The sequence below is a fragment of the Pelophylax lessonae genome (genome assembly GCF_965119305.1).
Source record: "Pelophylax lessonae genome assembly, chromosome: 4".
Taxonomy (NCBI): Eukaryota; Metazoa; Chordata; class Amphibia; order Anura; family Ranidae; genus Pelophylax; species Pelophylax lessonae.
The window spans coordinates 577,749,696-577,775,625 of record NC_138771.1 but is presented as its reverse complement, the minus strand read 5'-3'; the positions used below and the strand labels follow the sequence as shown (position 1 = coordinate 577,775,625).

The 25,930-nt window shown below is 45.2% G+C and overlaps 1 protein-coding gene across 1 annotated transcript in view; it reads right to left on the bottom strand.

Annotated features, from left to right (window-relative positions):
• Positions 1-21,151: 21,151 nt before the first annotated feature.
• LOC309552797 (C-type lectin domain family 17, member A-like) overlaps positions 21,152-25,930 on the bottom strand; it is a 58,056-nt gene continuing 53,277 nt past the window's right edge. Inside the window, exons 8-9 of the mRNA XM_082253711.1 lie at positions 24,773-24,879; positions 21,152-21,389 (exon numbers count right to left, since the gene is read on the bottom strand). Of these exons, the coding sequence (XP_082109837.1) occupies positions 21,263-21,389; positions 24,773-24,879 (234 nt within the window). The 3' untranslated portion in view covers positions 21,152-21,262. The remainder of the gene's footprint in view (positions 21,390-24,772; positions 24,880-25,930) is intronic.

The following is a 25,930-nucleotide window of genomic DNA, read 5'->3' as shown; positions in this document are numbered from 1 at the left end:
TATGTTTTCATGGAAGACAGAAGTCCTTTTTGGTCTCGCATCCAGCATGGGAATGAGCACCACTCTGTCAGGAAAAAATGTCAAGAAAGGCTCTTGTGCCCCGAAGGACCCAATTTCCGACACTCTTTTTGCTGAGGTCACAGCTACCAGAAATACTGTTATCAGAGTAAGTTCCCTTACGGTCAAAGATTCGGACATGTCTTGAATCTGATCCGACAGGAAATCCAGAACTAGGGGCAGATCCCACTTGGGAAACCTAGGTTTTCTTTGAGGTCTGATTCTTACTGCTCCTTTAAAGAATTGACGAATTAAGGCATGACTGGCCCAGGAAATCCCCGTAAAAGCGGAAATAGCCGAGACCTGGACTCTAAGCGAACTCACCGATAGCGGCAAATCCAATCCTGATTGCAGAAAGCTCAATACGTCCTGGATCTTAATGGAAGATTGAGGATCAGGCCTTGCAGCCAACTGTGCAGAAAAATTTTCCCAGATTCTCTGATAAACTCTGTTCGTTGAGTTTCTTCTGGCACTAAGCAGCGTAGAAATCGCCGTTTCCGGACAGCCTAAGGCCTGTAACCTCCTCCTTTCAACATCCAGACCCTCAGATGTAGACGGCCGGGCATGGATGGAGTACAGACCCCTGGGACAACAGATCCGGTCTGAAGGGTAGCAGGATTAGGTCTCGGACACTGAGTAGCGTCAGAAGGGGAAACCATGGCCTGTTCGGCCAGAAGGGAATCACCGCCACTACCTCCACTGGCTCCGACCTGAGTCTCCGAAGAAACTGTAACACAATCGGAATTGGTGGGAAGGCGTATGCCCTGTGGAATCTCCACTGATCCGAGAGTGCATCCATCCCTGATGCTTGTGGATCTCTGAATCTTGTATAGTACTTCGGCAGTTTGTAGTTGCAGGGGGAGGCGAAGAGGTCTACCTCTGGAGAGAACCCCAATGTTAGGATCCAGTCGAATGTTTCCCTGTGAAGGGACCACTCGTTGTTGTCCAGGTCCACTCTGGACAGGAAGTCTGTTTTGACATTCTGGACTCCTGGAACATAAACCGCTGAAAGATTCGAGAGATTTCTTTGTGCCCAGGACATAATCGGTTCCACCTCCCTCAATAGGGACCAGCTGCGCGTTTCCCCCTGCTTCCTCACGTATGCTACTGTTGAGGTGTTGTCCAGACGTAGCATGACAGGTTGGTCTTTTGTTAGGTGAGAAAATGCTCGTAGAGCTTGGAATGCTGCTCGGAGTTCCAGTATGTTGGACACTATTCCCCGAGTGGAAAACTCCCACCTGCCCTGTGCCACCTCCGACAAACAGTGGGCACCCCAGCCTATGTTGCTGGCGTCCGAGGTGATCACTACCCACGGAGCTGGCTTCAGAGAGTGGCAGTTCAGCAGGTGGTCTCTGCATAACCACCAGGGGAGACTCGCTCTCATGGAAGGGGTTAAGAAGATGCGTTGACCCAGATGCCACGTATCCCATTGCTGTAGGAATCCCTTCTGAAAGGGTCTCATCCTCCACAGGGCCCACTTCACCATGGGGACTACTGCGACCATAGTCCCGACTACCTTCAGGCATTGACGTGCCTGAAGATGAGAGGATGAGAGGATGAGAGGGCAAAGCGAATTCTGTCTCGAAGTGTCCCTATTTTTTCCTCTGGAAGAGAGATAGTCGCCTTCTCTGTGTCGAACAGGGCGCCCAAGTAGATCAGGGACTGAGTTGGAATCAGGTGGCTCTTCTCGTTGAGTAACCATCCAAACTTCTGGAGAGTGGACACGACCTGCTCCAGATGAACTAATAGCTGATCTCTGTCTTGGGACAACAGGAGGAGATCGTCCAAATAATGGTGAAGTCGGATACCTCTCAATCTCAGTAGGGCTACCACGGCCAATAAGATTTTTGAAAAGGTCCATGGAGATGTTGAGAGCCCGAATGGGAGACAGATAAATTGAAGATGTAATCCTCCCAATTCGAACCGGAGAAACCTTTGAAAATCTTCGGTCACAGGGACATGAAAGTAGGCGTCCTTCAAGTCGATGGACACCATCCAATCGGCCGGCTGGACTGATTGCTGTATAGACAACAGGGTCTCCATTTTGAACCTTTCTTTTTTTATGAATTTATTCAAAAAGGTCAAATCTATGACTGGTCTCCAAGATCCGTTTTTCTTTTGGACCAGAAAAAGCAGAGAGTATATTCCTTGGCCTCGCTCGGACTCTGGAACGGAGATGACAGCCCCTTGGACAATAAGAGATTCGACGTAAGAAAATAAAATTTGACGCCTTTCTTCTAGGAATGGTATGGCAGTAGGCAGGAACCTTGAGCCTGGTATCTCCTTGAAGACCCACTTGTGGCCTGAGGACACCGTCCTGACAGCCCAGGGGTCCTGAATCAAAGCCGCCCAGACATGACGGAAGGAGCGTAGACGTGCACCAACTTGACATGCCTGAGCGGGCACACCTTCAAAAAGACTTAGCGGGCTCGCGGTCCCCTGAGGAGACATTCTTCGTCTTCCTGGAAGACTGTCTGGATCTCCAGTTTCGGTTGAATTCACGACCAGGTCTATAAGAACGAGCCTCCCTGGCCCGGTCAGGAACGAACTTCCTAGTAGGCTGTCCTTTCTTGATGTTGAACTGGCGCCGATCCTGGGGAAGAAACCCAGACTTACCGCCCGTAGCCCGAGCTATGGCCTCATCAAGTTTGTTCCCGAAAAGGGAGGACCCCTCAAAGGGGATACGGCACCAAACTTGCTTTGATGCTGGATCCGCAACCCAAGGGCGGAGCCAAAGGGCTCTCTTAGCTGTGACCGAGGACAGCATAACTCTTGCCAACAGACGGATCAGGTCTATGGAAGCCTCCCCAAGGAACGTCGAGGCCAGCCTAAGCTCTTGGATTGGGGCACTTCTGGCCACCTCTTCCGACACCAATCTGACCGACTCATCTACCACATCAGCCCAAGATTCCATAGCCTTGGATAGAGCGGCTAACGCCAGGACTGGCTTGCAGGCTTCTTTTCAAATCGGAGTCCATCCTTCGGTCCAACGGGTCTTTAAATGAGACCGTATCCTCTAAGGGAAGGGTCACATGCTTGACCAGTCTCATGACTGCTGCGTCAACTAGAGGAGGAGACTCAAGATGTTTCACATCATCCTCTTTGAAGGGGTAAAGTTTCGCCATCTTGGATACTAAGGAATACTTTCGTTCCACCTTTCTCCACTCCTCCGAAATAATTTCTCCCAACTCTCCCAGAAAGGGAAAATTAACCCGCTCCTTGTTGAGCTGTTTAAAGTACTTCTTTTGTTTGGGAGGGGGAACAGCTGACTCCTCCCAGTTTAAGGTCTCTCTGACCGCTTTAACCAGGGAAGGCACCAAAGAATATTCGAAACCCAGGCAGGGATCCTCATCTTCAGAGTCGCTACCTGACAAGAGCATCGACTGATGGCTTGCATGGGTGGACTCAAAATCTTCATGTACTTGAAGTGCTACAGGGGAAGGGCTTGGGGAAGCCGTTACAGTGTCTTGAGAGCGACTGACACCCATCTCGGCCAAAGAGTCCTTCACTACCCTCTTGACCAAAGCCTCAATGCGTTGATCGGAAGTATCCCTTTCTCCCGCAGCCTGGGAGAAACATCAATCACAGAAGGACTTTCTTTCCGGGACACTAGCGCCACAGCCCCTGCAACCTGCTTTGTCAGGTCTCCGTGAGTGGCTGGCTGAAGTGGACGCCTTATGATGATGGGAGCCCAAACGGGATTTCCCTGTAGAGTGCCGGTGGCGAGAACTCGAACGTCTTTCGCTTCTTTGAGAAGAATGCCTAGTCTCTGAACGAGGAGGGCTGAAAATAAAAGAAACAAAGAAAAAACAGACAGGAAGCTAGGAACACTTTAGTTCCAACCCCCACCCCCTATAACCCACACCCCACTAAGAAGCCCCTAATACCGGTTAGGGGCGGGCTGACCACCGGAGGGCAAAGTAGCTTCCATTCTGCTGCTGACCTACAGAGATGAGCCGGACAGCAATGTCAGAAACCATGAAGCACAGGGGGGGGGGGGGGCGCTCCCAAACTGGGGCCAGTTACTCACCAGTAACCAGGAGAAATCCAGGCAGAGCGGCAGCAAGCAGCAGGTCCAAAAACGATCGCTGTAGTCAAAAGGTAAACCCAGTATCAGCAGTGTGTATAAACACAACACTGCTGACAGTTCTGGGGTTTAAATATGGCGCCTGGTGACGTCATCAGCGATCGCCACCGACGCCGACTCACTGCGCATGCGCCGAGCTCTTACTGCGCATGCGCGAGAGCCAAGCCTCGTTCCCGAGGCGCCGCACATGCGCAGTAGCGTACCGCTCTGGAGGCCGGTCAGGAAGTGAATCGCTGACTGGCCCCGGACCACTAGCCACCAGGGAAGGCAGGAAAAAACCAGGTAAGAACAAATAGGCATAAATAAGCACATAAATATAATAATAGCTGCCATGGAGGACTTTATTACTCACGAACCGCAGACCACCAGGGATGGATGCACACACCGGACTTATCACATTCTAGGGTACCGGCCACCCGCAGCAGCTGGGCTTTTTGGCCAAGGCTGCATACATCTTCGCCCCTACTCCATACCCCGCAGCAGCTGGGGCTTATTGGAGAGCTCAATACCCGACTGGTAGAGCCATCCATCACCCGGAATCCATCTTCAGGTAGGATATCAGGTAATCCTTTGGAGGACAAAAAAAGAACACGTGTGCTGAACAGGAGCAAAGATTTATGGGAGTGAGGTCCTATGGGTAGGTTTGGAGGCGGGGCCAAACCCCGATACGTATGCTGCCATGGAGTCTGTCAGGAAATTAAATTTTTGGTGCAGGGGATGCCTGAAATCTAACTTGTATCTTAGGCAGACTTCAGGGAAAATTGGTGAGCCAATCCCACACGCAGGACATTTTGTTTCTGGGGGGCATTCTGTACATATTCTGTGTACAGAACACCTCCAGGTGGCCATATTGCATTTTCAGAAAACTACAATGTCTGCAGATTGAAAAGGAAAGGTCATTTTTAATAATATTCATTTACAACACGTGTGTATTTGTTAAAGGTTATATTGTTTTTTCTTTATTTGCTATTTTTTCCCCCACCAAAGTGGAGTTACCCTTTAACCTTTAGTTAATTTTGACAGAACTCTCCACTTTGAAGTAAGCATTCATTCTACAGTTTTGATTTTTGGGTAGACAGCAGATGAGAACCTCTGTTAGGTTTTCATTGCTGTTTATATCCTCATTGGGGAAATTCACTCTGAATCGCATCCCTAATTTAAACCTGAAATATTGAGTTCCTGTTAGAGGGTCGCTATGTTTTTTCTCCATGGTCCCACTGTGTGTAAGAACGTAGCCACCATCTGTGGCTTGCTCCTAAGATGGACTATATACCATGTGATTTGTAGTGTGATTAAAGCAGTGCACATGACTATATTGTGCACTGCCCATTCCAAACTAATTTGAAGTGAGGGGAAAAGGAGAGGTTAGGTAGCTAGTGAAAAATTCTACAAGGAGGTAGAAAAACACAATGGAGGTTTTACTAAATCTCCCCCAGTAAGAAACAATTTCATAAAAAAACTGATCAGAGAACTATTACATAGTGGATGTTAGACATGTGGAATTTGTTTCGGTTCGAATACAAATTCGGATGTATTTTTGGTTATTCGGAGATTCGAATGTATCTGAATCTCCAAATGTAAAAGTAATGAATTTAGTTGAAATTTGTTAAAATTAGTTTAGTTTATTTGTTTTTCAATGAATTCCAAACTTTCTGGAAGATTCTAATTCAGATCGGACTGATTCAAATTCTGTGTGAAGAATAGCTGGTTGTTAAGCAGCAGGTCAGGAAGCCGGCCGCTGCGTCCTTAACAACTGATGACTCATCAGCTGTTAGCAGGCTTCCCCACTGTCAGCTAAAATGTAAACAAAAGAAAATTCTAAAAAGAACTGTGTGGGGTCATCCCAAATCCATACCAGGCCCTTCAGGTGTGGTATGGATTCCAAGGGGAACCCCATGCCAAAATAAAAAAAAACATTGTGGGGTCCCCTCCTGAGCCAGGTCACATGCCCTCAACATGGGGGGGGGGTTGTTTGGGGCCAATGTTGATGGAGACAAAGGCCTCTTCCCCACAATCCTGGGCTGTGGTTGTGGGGGTCTGCGGGTGAGGGGCTTATCAGAATCTGGAAGCACTCTTTAACAAGATTCCGCCCCCCTCCCCCATGTGAATGAGTATGGGGTACATAGTACCCCTACCCATTCACCAAAAAAGAGTGAAATGCGAATAAAGACAGTACACAAGTTTTTGACAATTTCTTTATTAAAAAAATAAAAAGCAATGTCCCCGATGTAGACCTGTCATCAATCATGCCACCCACTGCCACTGCAGAAAAAAAAAACTCTCCAGCCTCGTCGAAAGCTCCTCGCTGACTGTCTGCTCCTCCATCTGACCTTTCTTAAATAGCTAGGAGGCTGGGTCACCCTAAGACATCAGCGGATGACCCCACCCCCTTGTCATCGGCCCAGCATGCCTCAGTCGGGCATGGGAGGGCTTTCCCCTAAACCTCCTATCCTGTTTCTCCTGAAGAAGGTGACAGGATATAACAGGGCACGGAGTGGCATGGGTGCCTGGTTGGAGATCCTGGACAGAAGGTACTTGCAGCAGGCAGGCTTGAGCATTGGCAGTTGCGGATACATGGCAGCAGGAGCAGGACAAAAGGCAAACTTGTGGGCTGGCAAGTGCAGGTACACAGCAAGAGGTGCAGAGCAGCAGGCAGCAACCAAGCTGGTGGGCAAGCGGATGCAGGATCTCAGGTGGTCAGGAAGGCAGAAGTTGGTAGTGGCTGAGCAGCAGAGGTACAGAATCGGATCCAGAGCAGAGTCAGGGCTAAGCCAGGGTCGGTATCAGGTGAGCAGTGAAGGCACCAGAACAGTATGCAAAAGACAGAGTCAGGTCACAAGCCGGGTCAGCAACAAGGTATCAGGAATGAGTAGAGTCAAACAGGCTGGGTATACACCAGAACAAACACAGGATCAGGTCACAGGCAGTAGAAGCTGATGACCACTCAATATGAGCAACTGCATACGATTTCCCTGATATTACCCCTTTTACTGCCACCAACGTATGTAGCAAGTCAGTGGCTATGGGGGGGGGGGGGGTTGTACACATACTTCTGTGTGTAAATCTGACAAGCCAATTTTTAACTGTCAGATGAAAGCGAACCAACAGTTGTGCAGCTGCCCTGGTAACTGGAGCCCCCATACTGATCTCCCCTTCCTTTTACTGACACAGAAGCAATGTGTAAAACATCCACTCCGGTCCTTGGTGTCAGTTTCCTTAGGCATTATGGACTGGGAAGAAATTAATGCTGTGTAATCTGTATTCCGTTAGTTTCATTGGAGGGCAAGTAAGACATGAGGGGGTCTTCTTAAAGAAAACCTGTCACCAAAAAATGCATCACATAGGGGACTTTTAGTAGGGGGGGAAAACATTTTAGCAGTGGCGTAACTTGAACCTTCTGGGCCCCGATGCAAGAAACCATAAAGGGCCCCCCGAACGGGGCCCTTCCCTCCCAGCCTGGTGGCGAAACGCCAGGGCCGGTCGCAAGTGCAATGTTTGTGTGGTAGTTCTGCCATTGGTGTCAGTAGTTTTTTTTTTTTATTACATTTTTCTACCATTTGCTTTATTCATTTTTTTTTTTTTTTTTTACAATATTATTTTTTTTTAAATATTTTTTTCAATTTTTTAGGAGCCCCATTGGGAAGCTTTGGTGAAATATCAGGAGTCTAAACAGACCCCTGATATTCCACCTTTGAGACACAGCTTTCCATCTCCTTCTCTGAAGCCTCACAGAAGCTGCACAGAATAAATGGATAGGAATAGCTCTGTACAGAGCTTCCTATTCATTCACATACTGAAGCATTGTAAATACAGTTTACTATGTTTCAGTTATGAATAGACAGAGTCAGTGATCGGTATGGATCACTGACTCTCCATTCAGAAAAGGCTCCATCCTGACAGATCCCCTGAAGCAGCCAGTGGGAGAGGGGAAGAGGGAACCTTGCAGAGCTGTAGGGACGAGGGGGGGGGGGGCAGCAGAAAGAAGCTGCATAGGAGGAGCTGTAGAGGTAGCTGCATATAAAGGAACCAATCTCTTCATTTCCCCCCGCTTCGCCTCCTCTCACTCCCCCAGGCATTCAGCGGCTGCAGGAGGTAAATGGAGAGACGGGTTCCTCTATGCCGGTGTTTCTCCATCTTTTTCCAGTCAGGGCATCTTAAAAGTATTTTCAGTCTGGAGGGCCCCAGTCTAAGGCTTGGTTCACATTACTCCGTGTCACAGAATACGCGCAAAATTGCACGTGTTCCTGACACGCAGACAAACATGCAGGGGTGTCATTCATTCTTAATGGTACTCCTACACATTGGCAAACATAGTGCATTTTTTCTGCAGCACAATAAAAAAAAGGGGATTTTTTTTCCCTGCGTTCCTGTGGGGCGGCCCACTGAAATGAATTTGCTGCCCTATACATAGCACACAGCTGCACAGATGTGAACCAAGGGCCTGTTCACATGTGAGGTTGAGGGGTGGTAAAACCACACGCTTTAACTGTGTTTTTACAAACCCCAGCTGTTCACCCTGTAGCTGCAGAGACAGCAGCTGGGGGTGGACACATGCTGTAGCTGGTATACCCCCTGGTGAATGGGACTGCACTACAACCACCCCGCAATTGTGTGCATTGTACACAGTTACAGCATAGTGATGATGCCTTAGGGCAGGGGTGGGGAACCTTTTTCTGCCAAGGGCCATTTGGATTTTTGTAACATCATTCAGGGGCCATAGAAAAGGTATGCATAAATGTAATAGGCGTTGCTTTGCGGCAAAAAACTCTTTAAGGTCACAAAAGTATGAAAGGGGCCTTCAGAAATCAAGGTAAAGCGTGTCCCCTTTCAATGCCGAATGACCACAGCGTGCCCCCTTTCAATGCAGACTGACCACAGCGTGCCCCCTTTCAATGCAGACTGACCACAGTGTGCCCCCTTTCAATGCAGACTGACCACTGCGTGCCCCCTTTCAATACAGACTGACCACAGCGTGCCCCCTTTCAATACAGACTGACCACAGCGTGCCCCCTTTCAATGCAGAAAGCCAGTGCACTTACCTGCAGCGGTGGCTTCTCCTCGAGTCCTCCCGCCTCCTCCTCGACCAATGGCATGGGTTCGCTTTTCGGCCGATCAGGAAGTGGGTCTCGGACAGCTCATCATCCAGGATAATGTCGTCCTCGTTCTCCTCCCCCCATCCACGGATAACACAAGGGATCCCAGAAAGGTTTAATGCTCTTCTTGCTCCTCCTCATCCCCCCTAGCACCATCCTCCTCCTCCTCTGACTCCTCTTCAGACTCCTGCTGTTGATTTGTCTCAGATGGAGTAGCACCCCCTGGGAATTCATTCAACATTGCGACTTCCTGATCTTCCTGCTCCTGCTCCTCGACGGCTTGATCAATGACACGACGCAATGCACGCTCCAGAAAGAAGGCGTAAGGTATGATGTCACTTATGGCACACTGGCCGTGACTGACCAGTTTGGTGATCTCATCGAATGGCCGCAGAAGTCTGCATGCGTCCCATATGAGCAGCCACTGGCGAGGTGAAAAAAACCCAAGCTCCCCAGAACCTGTCCTGCCTCCGAGTTCGAACAGGTAGTCATTAACTGCACGTTTCTGCTGGAGCAGCCTATCGAGCATATGCAACGTTGAGTTCCATCGAGTCAGGCAGTCACAAATAAGACGCCTGAGGGGCAGGTTGTGTCACCGCTGAATCTCAGCAAGGTGAGCCATGGCTGTGTAAGATCTTCGGAAGTGGCCCGAGATTTTCCTGGCCTGCCGCAAGACGTCCTGGACCCCAGGGTATTTGGCAAAGAATCGCTGCACCACCAAGTTCAGGACGTGTGCCATGCATGGCACGTGTGTTATTTTGCCCTGTTTCAGGCCGCTCAGCAGATTGGCACCGTTGTCGCACACCACTTTACCAACTGACAAATTCAGTGGTGTCAGCCACTGATCTGCCTGTGAACGCAAACCTGAAAGGAGTGCAGGACCAGTGTGGCTCTTGGCTTCCAGGCACAACAGACACAGCACAGCATGGCAAGCAACGTCTCACCTGGCATGTGGAATAGGTTCTGGGGATCTTGGGCGGCGCAGGAGAAGAGACGGTAGCAGTGGAAGAGGAGGAGTCAGCCGAGGAGGCGAGGGTGGATGGAGGAGGAGGAGAAGAAGAGGCAGGCCTGCTTGCAATCCGTGGCGGTACAACTAAATCTATACGGGTGCCACGGGTTGCATGCTTAACGGCCGTCAGAAGGTTCACCCAGTGGGCAGTAAAAGTGATATACCTTCCCTGCCCATGTTTGCTAGACCATGTGTCTGTGTAGATAACACCCCACTTCAATCTGTGGTATTGGGGGGCCACAGGTTTATCACACCAGTTCTACAAATAATTGGCCAGTATCTGTTGTCAATGTGTGTAGCACAGTTAACTCAGCAAAAGAGGCCAAATTTTTGGAGGACTAAAATGCAATCTTAGAAAAGTATACTGTTAAATAACACCCCGCTTCAATATGTGGTATTAGGGGGCCACTGGTCTATCACACCAGTTGTTCAAAAAATTGGCCAGTGAGTTTGGCACTGTGTGTATCAGACTTAACTCAGCAGAAGAGCCAATATTGTTACAGGACACAAATACACTTGTAAAAGTATACTCAGATAACACCCCACTTCAATATGTGGTATTGGGGGGCCACTGGTTTATCACACCAGTTGTTCAAAAAATTGGCCAGTGAGTTTAGCACTGTGTATTAGACTTAACTCAGCAGAAGATGCAATATTGTTGCAGGACACAAATACACTTGTAAAAGTATACTCAGATAACACCCCACTTCAATATGTGGTATTGGGGGGCCACTGGTTTATCACACCAGCTGTTCAAAAAATTGGCCAGTGAGTTTGGCACTGTGTGTATCAGACTTAAAGCGGAGTTCCGGGCACAAAATCAATATTTTTTTTTTGTGCCCCTCCGCTAGTTAGACATCACCTGAAAAGGAATTGGATAGTTAGGTTTTTTTTTTTTTTTTTGTTTACTCACCTTGTAAATGAAGATCGTAAATACTCACCTCAGAGTACTTCCTCCCTCAGCGCCGCGGCTCCATTGTCACTTCCTGTCAGGCAATGATTCCTGGGAGCTGAACGTCATCACTCCCAGGAACCAATGTGATGGCACCGGCCTCGCTCGTCACTTCTGGGTGACGCCGCATTCCCCTGCTAAACAGCTTCTGGGCATGCCCAGAAGCTGTGGAGGAATGCGGCGCCGCACCGGAAGTGACGAGAGGGGCCGGTGCAGGCGCATTCTGGGACAAGAAGACGCGGAAGAAGACACAGAAGAGGACCACGCCGGCTGCAGCTGCCCACAAGAGAGATGGAAACGCTGTGGAAGAAATTTTATAAGTAAGTATTTCTTCTAAAAGGTAAGTGCGAACCGGGACAGATCAGAGGCTAGCCATTGTGGAATGTGCTAGCCCTGACTGTCCCGGGGGTATGTTCAGTGAAAAATGACTTCTGTGCCCGGAACTCTGCTTTAACTCAGCAGAAGAGGCAATATTGTCGCAGGACACAAATACACTTGTAAAAGTATACTCAGATAACACCCCACTTCAATATGTGGTATTGGGGGGCCACTGGTTTATCACACCAGTTGTTCAAAAAAATTGGCCAGTGAGTTTGGCACTGTGTGTACCAGACTTAACTCAGCAGAAGAGGCAATATTGTTGCAGGACACAAATACACTTATGAAAGTATACTCAGATTACACCCCACATCAATATGTGGTATTGGGGGGCCACTGGTTTATCACACCAGTTGTTCAAAAAATTGGCCAGTGAGTTTGGCACTGTGTGTATGAAACTTCACTCAGCAAAAGAGGCAATATTGTTGCAGGACGCAAATACACTTGTAAAAGTATACTCAGATAGGCTCCAAAAATTAGCTCACATGGTTTGAACTGACAGCAAAAAACTTTTGATGGCTATAGGTACAGTAGGCGTTCACAGTATACACAAGTTGGTGCGGCCTGTTTAGGCCGCAAACATGAGCTCACATGTGTTGAACTGACACCTTTTTTTACGCTCCAACATTTGAGCCACAGAAGCCCGCTTTTTTCCAGAAAAACGTGACGATGGCATCATGGAAGGTGGAGTGTTGGACAACTGTGAGGAAACAGGAGAAGGAGAAGGGGGAGGAGAAGGAGAAGAGGCTGGACGGTGAGAGCATGGAGTGTGGCTTTGTGGGTTCTGACAGTTTTTCTCCCACTGGGCTTGGTGATGGGATTTCAGGTGCCTTCTTAAGGCGGTTGTCCCTAGGTGAGTGTTGGGCTTACCGCGATTTATGCGTTGACTGCAAAGGCTGCAGATGGCAACACTGGTGTCAGCAAAGGACTCATTAATAAAAGCCCACACTGTGGAGCCATGTGCCGGCGCCCTGGGAGCGCCAGATGTGACTGTACATGGTTGATGGCTCGCTCCTGATACATTTGCAGTCTGCAAAGTTCTGCCTGCCTCTCCTCCCTATCTGCTGGTCCGTCAGTCCGCCAGTTCTACAAATAATTGGCCAGTAACTGTTGTCACTGTGTGTAGTAGAGTTAAAACAGCAAAAGAGGCCGAATGTTTGCAGAAGTAAAATACAATCTTAGAAAAGTATACTGTTAAATAACACCTCAATTCAATATCTGGCATTGGGGGGGGGGGGGGACACAGGTTTATTACACCAGTTCTACAAATAATTGGCCAGTAACTGTTGTCACTGTGTGTAGCAGAGTTAACACCGCAAAAGAGGCCAAATGTTTGCAGGTCTAAAATACACTCTTAGAAATTCATACTGTTAAATAACACCCCACTTCAATATGTGGCATTGGGGGGGAGCATTGGTGTAGCACACCAGTTCAAAAAATTGGCCAGTGAGTTTGGCGCTGTGTGCACCAGACTTCACTCAGCAAACTAGGCAATATTGTTACATGACACAAATACACTTGAAAAAGCTTACTCAGAGAACACCCCACTTCAATATGTGCCATTGGGGGGGAGCATTGGTGTAGCACACCAGTTCATAAAATTGGCCAGTGAGTTTGGCGCAGTGTGTCCCAGACTTCACTCAGCAAACTAGGCAATATTGTTGCATGACACAAATACACTTGAAAAATTTTATTCAGAGAACACCTCACTTCAGTATGTGGCATTGGGGGGGGGGGGGGTGCACAGGTTTATTACACCAGTTCTACAAATAATTGGCCAGTATCTGTTGTCACTGTGTGTAGCAGAGTAAACACAGCAAAAGAGGCCAAATGTTTGCAGGACTAAAATACACACTTAGAAAATGATACTGTTAAATAACACCCCACTTCAATATGTGGCATTGGGGGGGGGGCACAGGTTTATTACACCAGTTCTACAAATAATTGGCCAGTAACTGTTGTCACTGTGTGTAGCACTGTTTACACAGCGAGAGGCCAAATTTTTGTAGGACTAAAATACACTCTTAGAAAATTATACTGTTAAATAACACCCTACTTCAATATGTGGCATTGGTGTAGCACATTAGTTCAAACTATTGGCCAGTGAGTTTGGCGCAGTGTGTACCAGACTTCACTCAGCAAACTAGGCAATATTGTTGCATGACACAAATACACTTGCAAAAGTTTATTCAGATAACACCCCACTTCAATATGTGACATGGGGGGGGGGGGGACAATTGGTCTATAACACCAGTTATAATACATTATAAGTGCTTTTGTCACTGTGTGTAGTGTTGCTGCAGAAACGCTCAGTCTCACCACCACACCTGTCACAATGCTGCACAGTGCACAATAATAGTACTAATCCACTATAATATGCTTTCTACAAAGTATATTATACTGTGGATTAACCCCCTCCCCCACCCCACCCCCTTTTTAGTGCACTGCACAGCAATACCAAAAAATTTGCAGCCCTTTACATGACTTTTGTGGACATTGACAAAGCGATTTCTGTGCGACTGCAGCCGATATCTAACTGCTCCTAAAGCAACAACAGGATACCTGGCCCTCATGTTAAAGAGACTGTAATAGACCCTAAAACGACATTGGAGCATTTTAAATGACTTTTGTGGACATTGACAAAGCGATTTCTGTGCGACTGCAGCCGATTATCTAACTGTCCCTAAAGCAACCACAGGATACCTGGCCCTCATGTTAAAGAGACTGTAATAGACCCTAAAACGACATTGGAGCATTTTAAATTACTTTTGTGGACATTGACAATGCAATTTCTGTGCGACTGCAGGCGATATCTAACCGGCCCTAAAGCAACCACAGGATACCTGGCCCTCATGTTAAAGAGACTGTAATAGACCCTAAAACGACATTGGAGCATTTTAAATGACTTTTGTGGACATTGACAAAGCGCTTTCTGTGTGACTGCACCCGAGCCGATATCTAACTGTCCCCAAAGCAACCACAGGATACCTCTCCCTAAGCTCTAAAGATACTAGACCTATACCGAAATACCAGCCGTGAGAAGGACTTTTGTGGACATTGACAGAGCGATTTGTGACTGCAGCCGATCTCTAACTGCCCCTAAAGCAACCACAGGATACCTGTCCCTAACCTGAAAAGAGACTGTAGAAGGCCTATACCGAAATACCAGCCCTGGAAAGGACTTTTGTGGATCTTCACAGCGCTATATGTGTCTAGCAAACTTTCCCTAATGAGCACAGTGACAGCAGACCTCTCCCTACACTGGCAGAAAACGGAATGTGAAATGGCTGCCAGGTCAGGTCTATTTATAGGGTAGGGGGACTGTCCATGTGCTGGAATGTTTCAATTGGCTGTCCCGTTCCACCTGACGGCTGTGTCATGGGTCAAAGTTCTCCCCAATGTAAACAAATATGGCCACCGCGAACAACGCCATGTGTCCGAAAATTTGGCGGGTAGCGAACAAGGAAAGTTCGCCGCGAAACGACCGCCGGGCGAACCGCAAGGCCATCTCTAATGATAACTAAGCAGAATGTCAGTTTCTGAATTTTGGCAGATACTTCACATCTTTCAGCATTGCATTGCACAGCTGCTTCCAGCTTTAAAAACGTTGTCTCAATAGACTATCGTACAGTCGCTAAATTGGGATTAGAATGTAACGGAGGCTTACTACTCCTTCATAAAGGGGTCTTCCAACTCTGCTCCAGGCTAAAGCTGTCAATGTCAAAGACAGAGAAACCAGAATGGAGTTTTTAACTTCAAAGAGTCCAAAGTACATTTATTAGTATTACCTGATACAATGAAAATCCTCCTGCTCCTCAGAGTCTCTATGACTAAACACCAGTTAGAGTGAAATTCATAAGAGGACCAGGTGGATTTTCACTGTATCAGGTGTTTGTTTTTCAATCAAGTTGTTCTGTCTTCCCCATCCTCAGCCTGCTTCTTCACATCTGCCCATTAAGCTTACTCATGGAATTCCCACACATGAAGGGATGTCAGCTTAAATTCCAGGCTTCCACAACTGCCCTTTGGATCACTATTGAAATGTTTCATTCCTCTACCACAACCCTTATAGGGTGTTACCCTAATATATTTGTGAGATTTTTTTTATATTATTATTTATTGTTTTCTTCATCCTCATGAGAATTGTGAGATTTATGTAAATTACCATGCTTCCCTTGCTGTCTATAAGAAAAATCAGTTAAAAAACATTTGGGCTGAATGTTTCTAAGGTTGCAGAATTTTTGCCTTGGAGTCCAAATAGCCATAGTTTCACACCTACTCCAGGGCAACCCAGTATTAATCGTGATCACTATGCCTACATTCAAAAAATGTATTGCAACCATACTATACTTTTTTTTTTTTTTTACATTTTTGCTATGGGCCTGTTTATTAGTTAAGAGCTTTGTCATTACAAAATAATACATAATTTGTTTTTTCAAACATTCAAAGCTTTCTTTTGGTAGAAAAAATAGAAAAAAAAAATCAGCAGGGAAATTTTAGTTAGGGGTAAAAGTGGAAAACTAGATAATAAGATGTTAAATAGGAATAAATTATATTTAAATCTAACTAAAAAGTGACAATTTTTTTTTTAAGTGGTATTAAATTCCAAAACAAACATTGATTTTAACTGCAGATGTAACTTCTAAAAAAGTTAGCTGGAGTTTGGCTTTATTTGTTAGTGATATCCATCTAAATCTGCTAGTGCATCCAACATTACTCTCCACCCTAGACTGACAATGCTGTGTCTAAAGGTATCTCCACTACTCCTCCATCCAGAGTGGAGACACACTAAGACAGATGTGTTACTGGCTGATTTATCAGGTGAAAATAAAAGAGAAAAAAAAACATAAAAGGAAACTAATGCAGCCACCACATTTAAGGATTGGTAAGTAAGCACCATATTAAATTTTTGTTTTGGTGTTTAATACTGCATGAACCTATATCTTATACAGTTCAATGCACATGACTTTGATCTGCAGATGAATGAAATATAGTAGATAGAGAAGTAACAATGTTGCTTTGTATCTATATATGTGGCTTAAAGCCTGTGAATCACTAGTGGGATTTCAGATGAGACAATGGAAATCACATTGTTTTTAGTGAAATTCAACAAGTTAGATTAAAATCGAACCACAGAAGTGTGAATCTAGCCTAAATAATACTTCTGAACAGTGTTTCTAAACCTTTTTTTCTGCCAAGGGCCATTTGGATATTTATAACATCATTCAGGGGCTGTACAAAATTATCAACTTATAAATTAGCCTGTTATATTTGGTCAAACATTTAATAAACTCACCTCTAATGTGATGGCTGGAACTGCTTCTCTTTGGTGAGGTGTGTGACGTTAGCTGGTATTAATGATGTTGCTACTTGCACCGGCTGTGGGCTGGTGGTGGTTACTACTGGCTGGTGCTGCTGACTGTTACTGCTGGTGGGAAATGCTGGTGGGTACTGCTGGCTGGTACTGCTGACGGGTACCACTGGCTGCTACTGCTGGCTGCTACTGGTGGCTGCTACTGCTGTGGGTACTGCTGGACAGTACTGCTTGCTGGCACTGTTGTGGGTACTGCTGTGGGTGCTGCTGGCTGGTACTGCTGTCTGTACTGCTGGTGGGAAATGCTGGCTGGAACTGCTGGCGGGTTCTGCTGGATGATACTGCTGGTGGGTACTGCTGGATGGTACTGCTGTGGTTACTGCTGATGGGTACTTCTGGCTGGTACTTCTGTGGGTACTGCTGGCTGCTACTGCTGGCTGGTACTGCTGGTGGCTACTGCTGTCTGGTACTACTGTGAGTACTGCTGGCTGGTACTGCTGTGGGTACTCTGGCTGGTACTGATGGTGGGTACTGCTGGTGGGTACATCTGGTTGGTACTGCTGGCTGGTACTGCTGGTGGGAAATGCTGGCTGGTACTGCTGGCCGGTACTTCTGGCTGGTACTGCTGTGAGAACTCCTGGCTGGTACTGCTGGTACTGCTGGCTGGTACTGCTGTGGGTATTGCTGGCTAATACTGCTGGCTAGTACTGCTGCCTGGTACTGCTGTGGGTAGTACTTACTGCTGGCCGATACTGTGCTAGCTCTGCTGGCGGGAAATGCTGGCTCGAGACAGTGTGAGGAGCGGCGCTTTGCTGGAGGAAGCATGCTGCAGAGCCGATGCTTCCTTCCCTGGTTAGTTCTGACAGTCTGAGTCACAGGCGGAGTGATATCAAATGCACTCCGCTCTCCTCACAGGCAGGCGTACGTTCCCCACCCCTGTTCCAAACACTGGAGTTGATTAACTAAAATTGGATAATGCAAAATCTGGTGCAGCTCTACATAGAAACCAATCAGCTTCCATGTTTTTTTCTCCAAGCTTTATTGAACAAGTTGAAGTTAGAAGCCGATTGGCTACCATGCACAGCCTTACCAGATTTTGCACTCTATGATTTTAGTAAATCAACCCCACTGTATCAGGTGGTCCTTTTTTTTACATGTATGGAATTTTTTGCATAGTTACACTGGTCCAGCTTAGACCAATGTAAGGGGAGGAGATGGATGTCAGACTTTTTGTGTATATCACGGACACTAATAGTGATTTAAAATGTTAATTGTATGCTATTTATAAAATTTGCAGAATTGTTTGTATACATTTGTGTGTCACATATTCACATTTTCTTGAGCTCACACATCGATAGAGTCACAATTCATAGAATATTGAAAGGAAACACCGCATTATGTCTCCTTTTTTGACATTATGCTTAGTATGGGTGCCATTCAGAGAATGCTTTGCAGTTTCTCAATGAATGTAAAGCATTCTCTGATGGTGGAGAGTGTGAAATTACCACCCTTCTATCTTAACTTAACTCAATCAAAGAATGCTTTGCATTCATTGAGAAAATACAAAGAATTCTCTGAATGGCACCTATGCCCAGCAGCCATCCTCTTGTGTTCAGTTTTCAGTAAGGCAGCTGCTTGGCACGAGACTCAGAGGCTAGTGGTGATCGCTGGAATAGTAGTGTCTACAGTAATTTCCAGCTTTTAGAAGGATTCCACAGGTACGTATGGTATATGCAAAGTTACTTTGGTCCAAGCTAAACCAATCTATGTATAAAAAGCCATACCTGGAATTAATCTTTTAACCAACCTGGTTCCAAGCAGCAATACTAACATCAAGCCATAGTATTCGTAAAAACCTATACACAGTCACATTTATTTTATTAAAGAGGAAAGGAAATGGTACATATACCACATACTGTAGGAATAAAAAATAATAGTAGACTTGTACATAGGTGGTAAAACATAAATGATATATAAAGGCATTACATAACTCCATGGTTTGGAACATTGATCAAACATACATGATTATGACTAAGGATGATCGAACTTTTGAAAAGTTCGGTTCGGCCAGAACATCCGAACTTCCCGAAAGTTCGGCCCGGATTTCAGAACCCCGTTGAAATCAATGGGACCCGAACTTCGGTAGTCAAAAAACACCATTTTGAAGCCCCAAAACCCAATAAATGCCCCTAAAGTGCCTAGGGTTCTGGGTCATGCCCCATTAACTATTAATCACACAACAAAAAGTTCTTAAAAATTGTCATTTTTGTTAAAAAAGCCAATTATTGGAAAAAAAAAAAGAGAGATTTTTTGATTTTGAAATCTTTGGATTTAGTATCTGGGGGGTCTAAAAGGTGTGCATGTGAAGTTTCAGCTCTGTAGCATGTCCAGAACCATGAAAAAAAAAAAGATAATTTTTCAGTAGAACAGGGATGTGGGTCGGGACCCTCCTTTAACTTTAACACCTATATGATCTTTTTTTCTGGTTCTGGACATGCTACAGAGCTGAAACTTCACAGGTACACCTTTTAGACCCCCCAGACACAAAATCACACAAAAAAAGTTCTTAAAAATTGTCATTTTTGATAAAAAAAGCCAAATATTGAAAAAATTAAAAAAAAAAAAAATAGATTTTTTGATTTTTACTTTGGATTTCAGATCTGGGGGGTCTAAAAAGTGTACATGTGAAGTTTCAGCTCTGTAGCATGTCCAGAACCAGAAAAAAAAAGACTGTTTGTATTAGAAAACTTTCTGACAGGGGGTTGGCTCCGCTCCTGTAACACCTTGCCGGTTTAATAGAAGGCATTTTTTTGGGATCTTTGCAGTCAGGAAAAACATCTGAACTTGTGTATAGTGGTACTGTGCACAAGTTCTGATGTTTTGCCTGCCTCCAAAAACCCCCAAAAAATGCCAGCAAAAACACACCTGTGCATTTTTTTTTTTTTTTTTGACGCTAGCGTTTTTTTGGGCATTTTTTGGGGTTCTTTTGAGGCAGGCAAAACATCTGAACTTGTGTATAGTGGTATATATACACACATCCATATATTTATATACACACCTAGACATATATAGGTGTGATAGTAGCAGAAATATATTACTGTAAATGATTTCATTAGCGCAAGCATATATTTCTGCTACTATCACACCTATATATGTCTAGGTGTGTATATAAATATATGGATGTGTGTATATACACCACTATACACAAGTTCAGATGTTTTGCCTGCCTCCAAAACCCCCCAAAAAATGCCAGCAAAAACACACCTGGGCATTTTTTTTTTTTGAAGCTAGCGTTTTTTTTGGCATTTTTTGGGGTTCTTTTGAGGCAGGCAAAACATCTGAACATGTGTATAGGGGGTATATATAGACATATATGTCTGAATATATACCCCTAGACATATATAGGTGTGATAGTAGCAGAAATATATTACTGTAAATGATTTCATTAGCGCAAGCATTTATTTCAGCTACTATCACACCTATATATGTCTAGGGGTATATATTCAGACATATATGTCTATATATACCCCCTATACACATGTTCAGATGTCATGTCTGACATCAAACATGTCCTCAAAAAAGCACTGGCAGTGGCAGCCCCTGCAGCATAAAAAATGCTTGGCTGGTGAGAAGCCATATGCCTGTCCCGAAGCAATTCAGAGAAATGATCATTTCTCTATAGCGGTCACACTGCTATGGAAGGGTTTTGTCACCCTGCCATAGCAGTCACTGCCAATTAACCCTACACTACACTACGGTCCCCTGACACTTAACACTTTCCCTACAGAAACTAAATTTTTGAAGCTAACTAAAGTGTAAAGGAGCACTCTAACTACACTAGATATCCCTTTCCTGAAACTAATAAATAGCTAAATGACACTTTTCAAGTAAAATTAACAGAACTGCTTCCACTCTCTTCCATGTCCAGTATAACAATGCTAGGAATATGGCGGGGGCGATCTTATAAACTGGGGGGCGTATTCACTAATGATTGGTCTAGGGACCCCCTAGTCACTCCAATCACATTCCTAGCATTTTCCTGCCCCCTCAATTGGCTTTTGCTAATGGTTCTGGTCCAATCACGGGCTTTTAAAGCCCATTTCCTGAAGCATTGCATTTTGGGCGGTTCTGGTTGCCGAATTCCGAACTTTTTGGGCAAAAAGTTCTAAATTCGGCCGAACCTCGAACACCCAATGTTCGGGCCGAACCGATGGTGGACCCGAACCGTTCGATCATCCCTAATTATGACTATGTTGAAAGTCTTCAAACTGTATATGCAGCCATCTATAACAATGGAAAGGACCATCAAATTGTGCAGGATATATTTTCAGAGTCCAGGAGGTGTAAGTATTCCACAGAGAGGAAATAAATATCATATCAGTCTCTTCTCACAGATGGCAAAACTATTTAAATTACAGGCATAATCATTCCATTTTTCTGTAAACAGATTAACACAGTTCTCCTTGTTTCCGCCATTTGGTTCTCCACTTTTCCAAAATCTGCCAGGGAAGAAAGAATTCAAATTCAGCACGGGGCCCCGACTTTTCTAAGCTGCATTCTTATTCAATGAGAAGCAGCTGTCATTCAAATTTGATGAAATGTATAGTATTTAAAAAACTGAATTGTGTAATCCATTTTAATGAACATAAAGAAGACTGCCTTTGATTGGCTTCATATGCAAGGAAAGTTTATAATTATAAAAAGTATTCCAGCAGAATGAAAATCACATGTAATTCTCGAGCCACTAGTATGAACTACTGTATAAAAAGACAACTAATGTGAAAAATGTGGTTTTCTATATACTCTATCCCATATAGCAAGGATAACTAGTCATAAATTACTGGCAGTGTTGCATTGTAAGTTTTGTTAACTTGCACATTTTCACTGGCAAGTTGTACTTGAGGCACAAGTTCTAGTTGTCACTTTTTTCCCTGGGGGGGTTGTTAGCTCTCCCAAATTGCAAGAGTGACACAAGTTGGCACCCTTTTCACCTGCTCAGTAAGGTTGGCTATAGGGGCGTTTTCTGGAGACAGTTGGCCTATGTGCAAGATCATAAGTTGGGCTCTCCTGCCTAAGAAAATGTGGCATGAGCAGATATTGGGTGTTGTTCTCCTTGCGCTGAATACTGGCCATGGCTTAAAGGGACACAGAGTGCAGGGGTTCAGTATTAAGTGATACAAAGGTTCAGTAGTAAGTGAGGCTGAGTTCAGAGGTCAGTACGAGGTGAGACAGAGTTTCGGGGGGTCAGTAGTAAGTGAGGCAGAGTTTAGGGGTCAGTAGTAAGTGAGGTAGATTTCAGGGGTCAGTAGTAAGTGACGCAGAGAACAGATTTTGTGGTGGGAGAAGATACACAGAATCGGTACCTAGTATACTCTGCACACATATGCTACAGTCCTTGTACCAACAAAATATTCCCATTTAGGTCACAAGTAACAGTCTAACAGTTATACATAAACCTCAGAATGAAACCACATACTGTATAGAGTACAGCCATCAGAATGACCCCCCCTCCACCCAGAGTTTTCCTAGGTTCATCAGCCCCCCCCTTACATAAGGGCCCCTCTCCCCCTTACATCAGAGACCCCAGATTCCCCCTTTACATCAGGGTCCCATAGTACCTGCTCTCTCCCTTTCATCAGGATCCCCAGAGTCTCCCCCTTTACATCTGGATGCCCAGAGCCCCCCCCCCCCCCAACATTAAATCAGGAACTCCAGAGTCCCCTTACCCCCATTGAATGAAAATCCACTCCTTCTATTCTCAGTGCAGCTATAGGGGAAAGCTGGGAGGTGGAGCACTGACAGGAGGTCTGGAGCAGGAAGTTTGGTTGTCCTCCTCTGAACACAGTGGTCGGAGCAGACACATGGTTGGTTTCTAGGATGCCGGTCAGCAGCTGGTGCTAACAGTGGCTGGTAGAAGGCAGCACTGCAGTGGCAGCCCAAAAAAAAGACAATGATCTCTGTGAGAGAGAGGTACTATGGGGGTGCTATAGTTTTCCCATTTCCCCCTGGTGCCACCCCTGTGCACCGTTGACAAGTAGTGCAGTGGCACTGGGCATGCATTTGGACAGAAATCTCTAGTGTGTTTGGACCCCCCCTGACCCACCGCTCTTTTGTATGTCCCTGGAGCTCTCTAAGAAAAGTGACAGTAACTGGATTAAGATAAACTATAACATTATCAGGAGTAAGAGCAGAAGCATTTTTTTATAAAGAAGATATAAAGTGTACGTAAACTATTAATCACATTTTTTCAGTATGTTTGGCATCATGCCTCATTGTATTTCATTTTCTAGGGTAAACCAGTTTTTGTGCATCTGATGCATATTTTCTTACCTGGAGACAATGCAGGTAACAGAACGTCCTGTGCAGCCTTTCTGTGCTAAGGCATTGCCTTACAACTAGCTGTAGGAACTGTTTTATTTGATATAATAATAGAGCAGGGCACTCTGGTTCCTCCTGTATTGTTTTGAATTGTATTGGAATTGTACTGTCTGCCCTTATGTTGTAAAGCATACCCTGACACACAGCACGAGCTGCAGGCAGATCTTACTGGTGCCCACGGCTTGTGCGCTGCTGCAGGGCAAGTCGCTTGATCCAAGTGCTGGAACTTGTTCCGCCACTGTGCTCCACTCCAGTACTCAGTCTGGATTCACCATAACTCCGGACTTACACCGAATCTCAAAATGGTCCCGGTGTTTCCGGGATGGTTGGGAGGCATGTGTAAAGTGCTGCGCAAACTGTTGCCGCTATATAAATCCTGTATAATAATAGCTGCTTATTGACCTGTCTGATATACATGAGGCATCATACTTACCTAACTGATATACCTATAAGGTTTGCACATGGCATACCGACAACACTGCTACTAACTATGAGGCAGTGGCTTAGTGTTGTTCAGCCTGCAACCGGAAGTGCTCTAATTGGCAGGATCTTCAAGTAAGAAGCATTGCAATAGATTCACATAAAAACATTGATCTAAGAAATCTCCTGGCTTAAGAAACACCTGTGTAGTGTTATAGTTTGGCCCAACACTTCTAATTGTCGCTTTGGCAGGAAAGTTTACTCTGCAATTAAATGTGGGGAAAATAAAATAAAGGATGGTATAAAAAAATGAATTCATATACCAAATACTACCATTACATTTGTAAACGGCATATAATTATACAACATTTTTCATTATGGTAGTCCTTTAAAATTGCATATAGTTCCTCCCCCCTCCCCCACGTTCCCTGGAACACCCAGTGATGTGTATGGGGATAAAGCATTGAATTATCTCAAGAATAATGTCAAGCAATGCTACCTTATTTTCCATAAGAAAGGATAACAAAACTGCTGATCATTTGAGCACCATAAATAATGCTACCAGACAGAAATAATATATTCTATGACAATCCTCAGAGACAATTAAAACTGATATGATGGTCAGTTACGATGGTCAGGCCTCTAAATTCTCCAATTACTTCTTCTTAGTTCAGCCTAAAGGAAAATTTATACTCTCTCCAAATATGTGTTAAGGTCCCAAAACCTTGTCACTATGTTTATTGTGCAGTTACACACTGTATATTCATGAGAGCAGACATATTTGCTCATTACATTTTCAGGCTTTGCTTCCTGCTCTGAAATGTTACACAACAGTTGTGCTTTACTGCTGCTTCTCACAATAAAAACCAAAAAGTTGGTTGATTCCCTGATAAACAATGCACTTGGCCTTTGGCAGATATCTTATATAAACCGTTAATAATAATCAGGAAGGTTGAAATAATCAAATACAGAGCCCTCTTTAGTGGCTACAGATTTCTATCTTCATACAAAACTACTAGATTGTGCCTGGCAGATCTGCATTAATGGCATTAAACTATAATTACAAAATATGCACATGACTTACTGGTATGATAACCCCGTGCCATCAATCCACTGAAATGTACCTTCCTTTTCCTCATCTGTCAGACCAATCCAAGTATTTGATTTCTTATATTTACTTAGTAAATATTTCTATGAAAGTAGAAAGAAAAAAAATAGTGTAAAAACTCAATGTAAAACCAAAGTTGTAAAAACAACATATGTATTGACTCTTGTCTAATGTTACAGAGCAGTCTTGTGAACCTCTAAGCTTGCACCCTGGGGTTGACAGTAATGAGGTCTTGCCATCTCAGGAACCCCAGGGCAGGGGCAGACTGGCAACTTTCAGCCCAGGGGGAAAGTACAAACCAATGGTACAGCATCTCGCTCCCCCTCCCACTCTCCCTCTTCACATCCTCCTCCCTCCTCCTGACCCCCCCCCCTCATTCTAGGCTGAAGCCCTGCTCCAGGTACTCTCTACTCAATCCTGAATCCAAGTTCCCAACCTGGCCAGCAGAGGGTGGTTGGGGGGAGCTGGGACAGTTAAGTTGGGACTGGCCAGGGGAGGAGAGTCTCCAGTGGGGCACAGAACCAGCCTCTGCTAAGACAGCAAATTATCTAAAGGTCTGTGCTGTCCTTGTCTTCAACCCACACTCAGTAGGTCAGTGACGAGGACCTTTAACTTCTCTTCACCAGAAATCCTTTGGGCATGTCTGTGGCAGAAGCGGTGGAGCCTTTTTACAGGACATCAGAGCGGCCCAGGGGGCAATTGCCCCCCTGCCCCCTGGCCCAGTCCTCCCCTGCCCCAGGGTCACCTTATTCTGTTAAATTTGCCAGTGAGTGATACACATTTGATTCAAGTATTTTTCTCTGTAGAAGCATTCCATACACCACCACAAGCACACACCACTGGCCCACAGACACCTGGATTCCATTACAACAAACTTTTTATTTGGAAAAAACATTTTATTTCAAAATACCTCTATGCAGTTCTCAGGAATCGCCATTAACAATGCTGCAATAACTTAGCAAACCACTGATAACTAGAGAACTGCTAATGGAGCCTATTATATATACAGTATATGAGCACTACATGCAGTGTTACCCCAAATACCGCTTACAGTGTTACCCCAGCACAGTAAGCAGTGTTACCCCAGCACTGCATGCAGTGTTCTCTTGGAGCCCTTTGTGTAAAGTTGTCCCT